The sequence below is a fragment of the Merops nubicus genome, unplaced genomic scaffold (assembly GCF_000691845.1).
Source record: "Merops nubicus isolate BGI_N331 unplaced genomic scaffold, ASM69184v1 scaffold26075, whole genome shotgun sequence".
NCBI classification, from domain to species: Eukaryota; Metazoa; Chordata; class Aves; order Coraciiformes; family Meropidae; genus Merops; species Merops nubicus.
The window spans coordinates 13,059-21,126 of NW_008607994.1; the positions used below are offsets into that span (position 1 = coordinate 13,059).

At 56.8% G+C, this 8,068-nt stretch overlaps 1 protein-coding gene across 1 annotated transcript in view; it reads left to right on the forward strand.

The window, feature by feature from the left end:
* The window catches only part of IGSF9B (immunoglobulin superfamily, member 9B), a gene marked incomplete at both ends in the record, with an annotated part of 20,720 nt that extends 12,659 nt beyond the window's left edge, over positions 1 to 8,061 (forward strand). The window contains 7 exons of the mRNA XM_008940145.1: positions 37 to 160; positions 2,840 to 3,015; positions 3,627 to 3,853; positions 4,016 to 4,100; positions 5,392 to 5,553; positions 6,333 to 6,378; positions 7,638 to 8,061. Coding sequence (XP_008938393.1) covers positions 37 to 160; positions 2,840 to 3,015; positions 3,627 to 3,853; positions 4,016 to 4,100; positions 5,392 to 5,553; positions 6,333 to 6,378; positions 7,638 to 8,061 — 1,244 coding nt within the window. The remainder of the gene's footprint in view (positions 1 to 36; positions 161 to 2,839; positions 3,016 to 3,626; positions 3,854 to 4,015; positions 4,101 to 5,391; positions 5,554 to 6,332; positions 6,379 to 7,637) is intronic.
* Between the last annotated feature and the right edge of the window lie 7 nt (positions 8,062 to 8,068).

Sequence of the window (8,068 nt, forward strand, 5' to 3'; positions counted from 1 at the left end):
CTTGCTCCCCTTTCACCCGTGGCTCTCTCTCGGCAGGCACAAGCCCTCACGCCCCGACCAGCGTGCACGTTGTGGCCGCCATGACCTCAGCCAACGTCTCCTGGGAGCCCGGCTACGACGGTGGATACGAGCAGACTTTCTCAGTTTGGTACGGCCCTCTGTGAGTCATCCCGGCATGCTTTTGCTCTCTGCTTCTTTTCCTTCCTAGCCGACCTGAGCTTCGAGCAGCTGGGGGGAGGAGGAGGGTGGTGAGGGTGGCGTGCCCGGCTCAGTGCCTGTGGGCGTTATGGGGCTGAGCCTCGGAGAGATGGATGGTGGTGGGATCATGTGGTTCCCATGTCTCCTCTCCCTACTGTGCGAGCCAGTACCTCTGTCTGCCCCAGCAGGTTTTATTCTGCTTACGGTACGAGGCAGACGCTTTGCATTGGTGTAGCTTTGCCTCTGGCATCTAATTTCAAGATAAACTGTTTATGAAGCTTAACAGCCAGGGAGAGGATGGAAAATGCAACCTTTATAGAGTGTGTCCTGGAAGAGCTGTGACTAAGCAGAAATGATCTCTCCTTGCTCTCTGGCTCCCTGGAGGTGGTTAAATCCCAGCTGGGTTCACAACCAGCCACCGTGAGATGCTGGCTGGGTCTGAGCCTCATGGGGCTTTGCTCCCATCACTCCTGTGCCAGCCTGTTCTACCTGGTAGCCAAAACCAGTGGGTGCATCCGACTTAAAGAGCCATCTTTAGGCTCTCCACTTGCTCTTGGCTTCCTCTTCTGAAATGTGGAGGGGATGACACATTCCCTTCCCAGGCCTGGGCTGGCATTCTTCAGCCTTTCTTCTTGTTCTCTGTCCTTCCTTGTCTTAATTGGTCCTGATGGAGACTGCTGATAGAGTGGAGATAGGGTAGATGCTGCCTGTAATGATTTCTGCTCTGCTCCAGCCTGAGGCTGGACACTCATGGGGTGGGGCTGGGCAGTCTGTCAGGAGATGGAAAGAAGGAGGAATGGAGCAAGAGGAGCAGTGCAGACCTTGCTCTGATGAAGATGTCCTTGGGAGGGAGTGGTGAAGCCTCTCTGCTCTGAGGACATGGCTCACCTTGGCAGGAGGGGGCAGCTGCTGCTGCGCTTGCTCCACAACCTGCTGCCGTGTTGCTGCCTCCATGAGGCTTTTCCAGGCCCTCCACGTGGCAAGGGAAGGCTGCTTGCACCGAGCTTGCCTTCAGGAATTTGCAGGATGCTGGGGGGAGTTGGGACAGGGGCACAGAGACCTGTCTTGCCCTGACTGTAGGGTGTGAGCCCCGAGGGCTGTGCTGCTCCCTGGGAGCAGGGATCTGAGGTGGTGCTCAGTCAGCTAGTCCATCCACAGAGCTGTCTGTCCATGCCTTTTCCTCCCTGCCGCAGTTATGGGATGCTCAAGTGAAACGTGGCTTCACCTCCTGTGGAGTACATGCTCTTCTCCTGCTTCTGTGGTTGTGGATGCTGGAAGTGCAAACCCCCCCTCCCCGGGTGATCCCCCATCCCTGGGGGTGACCAGTGTCACACTGACCCTCTGCTCTCCCCACGCTCAGCCCCTTGCCATTGCGTGCCTCCTGCAGCAGTGCCAGGGAGAAGGGGTGTGAAGGTAGTGGGGTTTAAGTGCCCCAGGGAAACCCTCTGGGAGGATGGGCTGCTCTGGTGCCCTCCATGCCTCTGCTGTGGTAGGGAGGGACCCAGGAGCTGTAGTCCCAGCTGGAGCTGCGGTGATACAGAGGCTTTCCTGCCCATGGCCACTTGTGCATGGCTCTCCACTGACTTGCTTGTTTCCATAGCTTGCTGCTGCTTCTCCTGCCTCACCTTTTGCTCCCTTTATAGCAGTGTTATTTGTCTTTGCTCCACCTTTTATTTCCTACTCCATGAATTTACCTGGGTGAATGTAGTGGCTACAGATAGGCCTGCTTAGCTGTGCAGAGTAGACTGACTGCAGTAGTCCATCCCAAATCCTCTGTGGATACCACCAAAACCTGCAGCCGAGGGCTGGGACTCCCCAGAGCATCTCTCTATCACAAACACTGATACTTACAATATGGTTGTGGCACAGTGATTCTGCTCTGGGACATGGGGCTTTTTCCAGCAGGGTTATGGTTTGTGGAGGTGGCTGCATGCCCACATGTGCTGGGGTCACACTGGGATGGCTGTGGGAGTCTTTTTCACCCTGGGTTTGTGGGTTAGACCTCAGCAGAAAGTCTGTGTCCCACACTCCCCGTGAGTGCCTCTGCTGCACTGCCAAACCCTGAGTTAGGCCTTGGGCATAACTTGTGCAAATATGGCAAAAATGGTGATTTAGTTAAATGTTTCTTGTGGGATTGCATGTACAGGGCTAGAGCTGAGGGAAAACTTGGCTCTTGCTCGGGGGCTGTCGAGGTATAAATGGGAACAGGGCCTGTCTCCTGCTCCAGCCCTCCCTTTTGCAGCACTCACCAGAGTGCAGATGTGCCAGCTTCCACTTTTGCCCAGGGAATCTGATGGAGATGACCTCAGAGTGGGGCTGTTGGCACTGCTTTTGACCCTGACCCTGCTCAGAGGGTGCAGCTGGTGTACAGCAGAGGAGAGGGCTGGTGGCCATGGCCATGTGACCTGGGGGATGCTGGTGTGGCACAAGGGGATGGTGCCCTGTGCCTGGCAGTTCTTGTGTGCACCACCCACCAGCCAGCTCTTGGGTGGCAAGTGGCTGCCCCACGTCCATCCACATCGCTGCTGTCAAACCAAACCATCACTCGGGAAAGCTCCATTTTTACTCCAGAAGTTAATGCTGCCTCTGTTCTCCCTGTCGAATGCACCTTCCCTGAGGATACTCCCTTTTCTCTTGGCAGGATGAAGAGAGCCCAGTTTGGCCCCCATGACTGGCTGTCTCTTCCTGTGCCAGCTGGTTCCAGTTGGCTACTGGTGGATACCTTGGAACCGGAGACTGCGTACCAGTTCAGCGTCTTGGCTCAAAACAAGCTGGGTACCAGCTCCTTCAGTGAGGTGGTCACTGTGAACACTCTAGGTAGGTCCTCTGTGGGCACGAGGGAAGGAGAGGGAAGGGATTCGGGAGACCTGTGGGGAGAAGCAGCCCTTTGCCTTGGTCACTGTGTCGTGTCTGCTGGGGATGGAGACGGTGATCAGCAGCAGTGGCTTCCAGCCAGGTAGCAGATAGCTTGTGGAGGGTCCTGGATGAAGCTTGTAGACTTTGCTGGAGGCTCCTGAAAGCTTGTCCTAAGAGACAGCGTGGGAGAGCTGTACTGTACCAGTCACCTGGTACAGATCTTCCTTAGGTTCAGTTGGGGTCAGGAGGTATTAATAGAGCACAAAATCGCTTGTGTGTGGCTCAGAGCGGGAGCTCACACAAAGGGCCGTGCGCTGGTACCTGCCTCAGGGCTGTCTTGAGCAGAGGAGGGGGGAAGCAGGAGGTTTTTTAACTCTGTGCCCCTTTTCTTGGAGTCACTGCATTATTAGTCCCCTGCTTTTTGGAAAGCCACTTTTGTATCTCTGAGATAAGAGACCACATGCCTGAGAGGTGCCCTTAACCCCTGGAAGGTGGGAACTGCTGCTGCTGGGGTGGTCCATCTGCAGACCTGCATCCTCAAAGGTGTCCTGTCCCATCTGCTCTGTCCCCAGCATTCCCTGTAACAACTCCAGAGCCTCTGGTGTTGGTTACCCCACCGAGGTGCCTAACAGCCAACCGGACACAGCAAGGCGTCCTCCTGTCGTGGCTTCCTCCTGCTAACCACAGCTTCCCCATCGACCGCTACATCATGGAGTTCCGCATCGCCGAGAGGTGGGAGATCTTGGACGATGGCATCCCTGGGACAGAGAACGAGTTTTTTGCCAAGGACTTGTCCCAGGTGAGCAGCCACTGCACGTGCCATACCTCTGGTCTTGCGCCATCTGATGTGGCTCTGGGGAAGCTTTTGGGGTGGCTCCTTTCCCCATGCTGAGGTGTGTAAGGAGCTGGGCAAGGTTGGAGGCTGCGGTGAGGGTCCTGACAGATGTGCTTGGCCTTTCAGGACACTTGGTACGAGTTCCGGGTCCTGGCGGTCATGCAGGATCTCATCAGCGAACCCAGCAACGTTGCTGGTGTCTCCAGTACAGGTAAAGGGTGGCTCTTTCTTCTACCCCAGCTGTGGGAGCATCTTTGCTTCTGCGGGCACATCATGCATCAGGACTTGCTTACAGCAGCAGCGGCTGGTTTTGTGCTTTGGCCCAAGCTGCTTGGGTTGTGAGCTGGGCTGATGGGGACAGGATTAGTGTCAGTGTCCTGGGCATGCTGTGAGAAGACCAGCAAGCGAGGACAAGGGGCCCTGTTTCACCCTTCCTGTGGAGTGAGGAGCTGTCGGGCGTGGGCTGGTGCAGCACATCTTGGCTCTGCAGTATTCCCGGGGAACAAAGCTCTGGCCAGGAGCTGCACAGCCCGGAAATGGGAATGGAAGGTGCAGAGAGGGAAACGTAGCACTGCAGTGCAGAGTCCAAGGGGAAAAAAAAGCTTTGCAACAGGAGACTGCAACACCCTGCAGCTTGCGTGCGTAGCCGGCACCCTGGGCCAGCTCGGAGGATGCTCCTCGAGTGAGGTGCAGGCAAGAGGTCCGTGATGGTGGTGGGGAGGGCAAGGAGGTGGTGGTGGCAGCAGGAAGAGACAGGGGAAACCGGCTTTTATGGAAAATCCGCGGAGCCACCCAGCTCTGCTGCATGCAGGGATGGATGCAGCAGTCTCTCTCTGCCCCCAAGTGGTACCAGCGCGGTGCAGAGAGCTGCCTGCTGCAGCCTGCCTGCTTCCCCGCCCTTCATCCTCTCGCACAGTTTTCCTGATGAGGTTTGGCAGTGCCCGCAGGGTGTGCTGAGCTGCCCTCCCAGGCTGACAGCCGGTGCTCCAGGGCTGGCTGTGCCTGTGGGAGTGCTGCTCTGTGCAGGGCTTGCATCCACGTGTGGCCGTGGCTGAGATCTGCTGGGAGCTGGGATGCACTTGTGGCCAGCGAAGGGGTGTCACGAGGGTTCAGAGCCTAGTTTTCATTGAAGAGATGAAGTATGTTGTACCGATGCACAGGGGAAAATGCCTTGTGCTGCTACAGCCTGAGCTGCAGCGGCTTGTTGGGTTGGGAGGTGACTGCAGGTTTGGTGCAGTTGTATGCTCTTGTACATAAATGTGGACTTGTGTGGCGTGGAGGCTTCTCCCCAGTTAAGGCAAAAAGTTTTGTGTGGTGCAAGGTTGCTAAATCCCTCAGCAGAGGCCGACTGCTCTCCCCAGGTGGGGTGGGTTGGAAGGAGGGTCTTTATTTGGGGATTATCATCTCTGATACCACTCGCCCTCACACTGCAGTAGGTCCCTGGGGAAGGCGGCAGGGAGGGCTGCGTGCCTAACACCTGATTGTTGTGGTTTGTCCCCCAGACGTATTCCCTCAGCCTGATCTGACAGACGAGGGTCTAGCCCGCCCAGTGCTGGCTGGCATCGTTGCCACCATCTGCTTCCTGGCTGCTGCCATCCTCTTCAGCACACTCGCCGCCTGCTTCGTCAACAAGCAACGCAAACGCAAGCTCAAGCGCAAGAAAGGTGAGCCCGTCCCCAGTGTGCTCCCTCCCTCTCTCCCTCCCTCCTTCCTCCTCCTCGTTCCTCCTCCCTGGCTGTGTTGTGGTGGTAACCTTCTTCCCTGTCTGTCTCTTCTTCCGTCCGAGCGCGTCCTCAGGTGAAGCCCTGACTTCATCCCTCGGCTGTGCCTGAAAGCGCCCGTGGTCGGGAGCGGGAGAGGCAGGGTGGGTGAAGAGGCGACACAGAAACTAGCCTGGGATTCCCGAGGGAGCGCTCCCGCGTGGTGATAACTCCTGGAGCTGGGGGGGTTAGGGCTGGGGGGTCCTCTGGGCCCCAGACAGGGAGGACTGCTCACCTCCTCGAGACCCCCCTGGAGCTGGGCTCGCCAGCTGCTTCCTGCCCAGCCTGGAGCGGGCAGTGCCCGACGGGGAGGGGGCGGGCCCCGCCGGCCACTCTAGGCTAGAGAAGACCCCCCTGCAAAGGAGACCCTGCCGCTCTGCTTCCTGAGAGCTGGGGCTGCAGCCGCCGTGCAGGAGCGGCCGTAGGGAAAAGGGTGGCTGGGGAGCTGGAGAGGGCAGGGGAGTCGGCTCCTTCTCCTCAAGCCTGCGAGGCTGTGGCAGCAGGACGGGCAGGACCCTGTGACGGGAGCTGTTTGTTGTCAGCAAACATTAAAGCGCTGGAGCAATGAAACCTTGGCCTCTTGTTGAGTGTCTTTTGTTGTCTTGATGTTGAGTTTGTCTTGTCCCTGTCGTGTTGCGCCTCCTTAGCGTTCTCTCTTCTTTCCCCTTTTTATTCTCTTCCAGACCCTCCTCTCTCGATAACCCACTGCAGGAAGAGTTTGGAGTCCCCGTAAGTATCTGTCTTAGATGTGGCACCGTGCTGTGGGTCTTCGAGGTGCCTCCTTCCTACAGCTGCTGCAAGGCTCAAATGGAAATGTCTGGCCTTGTTTGGTTGCTTCTGATGAGTTCTGGGTGTTCCCTGAACTTGTGGGAACGCGACAGTTCACAAGAGACAAACGGGCTGTGGAGCAGAAAGCAGCAGGGACAAAAGCAGCAAACTTTAAGCTGAGAAGTGACCCTGTTGGATTGGTGGATGTGGACCAAAGCTGGAGTTGGCTGCTGGTACTCAATTACACACCCGTCTTGAATGGGCTCCTTAAGAGAAGGGCTAGCTTGCTGTGTACTGAGTCCTTCTGTGCAAGCTCAGTGTAGTTTTTGGGCTGCTCTCTGTTGACTCTGCTATTTCTTGGGAAATTCCAAGAATCTTACACCTGTATCTCTTCCCATGAAGAGTGCCCCACGGAAGCCTCTTCCTGCGTGTGCACAAAGGTGGTGGATGGTGGTGCTGCAGTAGCCACAGCTCCTTGCAGAGCCCATCAAAAGCACTGATACACACAAGTGTGTGAGATGTGGACGCTTCATGCTTTGGCTGCTGGACCATTGCAAAACATCGTGGTCCTGGTGGATCTTAATACTGCTTTTTTTGGTTTGTCCACTACACTGAAATTATGATGCCTGCACTTGTCACTGTTGGATCTGCTACCTTTTGCCTTTCAATCCTGTTTGTCCGAGGCTATCTGGATAGGGATGAGTGAATTATTCTGATGCTCTCTGCCTTATGCTCTCAGCTTGAGGTGTTGAGAAGGCGGGGAAAAGTTGGTCTGAATTGATCAGTCAGCATCTCCAGGTGAGATGCTGAGCTTTGCAGGAGGGATGTTTGCCTGATGTCCCTCCTCTCAGGGCCTCTCCCAGACATGGGTAGCTCAGGTGAACATAGGAAACGTATAAAGGAGCTGGAAGTGAGCTCTGGATCTGTCTTACATCCCTCTGGGGCTTCAAAGCTTGCTGCAAGGTGGGATGCAGAGCGTGCTGAGCTCTGCTCCTGCGGAGCAGGGGTGATGTACACTGCTGCTGGTCCTCTGGCCTGTGCCGTGCCTGGGCAAGACTGTGCCGTCTGCTTAGCCCCAACAGATTTGCCCCAGTGGTTCCTCTTTTGAGAGCTGGTAGCACTTTGTGTTCTGAATCCATCTGGCTGCTGTTTTGGGCGAGAAGACCTCCTTTCTCCTCTGGGTGACCGTCCCCTTTCGGTTTTTCTCCTCTGTGGTCCAGGTTGTCTTCCGGCAAGGTGAGTCCTGAGAGCATCCGCACGCTCCGTCCCCCCTCGGAGTCCTCTGATGACCAGGGTCCGCAGGCCAAGCGGATGCTCAGCCCCACCAAGGAGAAGGAGCTCTCTCTTTACAAGAAGACCAAGCGAGCCATCAGCAGCAAGAAGTACAGCGTCTCCAAGGCGGAGGCCGAAGCCGAGGCCACCACGCCCATCGAGCTCATCAGCCGCGGGCCCGACGGCCGCTTCGTCATGGACCCGGCGGAGATGGAGCCCTCCTTGAAGACGCGGCGGATCGAGGGCTTCCCCTTCGTGGAGGAGACGGATATGTACCCTGAATTCAGGCAGTCGGACGAGGAGAACGACGACCCCGTCGTCCCCGCCTCCGTCACCGCCCTGAAAGCCCAGCTCACCCCTCTCTCCTCCAGCCAAGAGT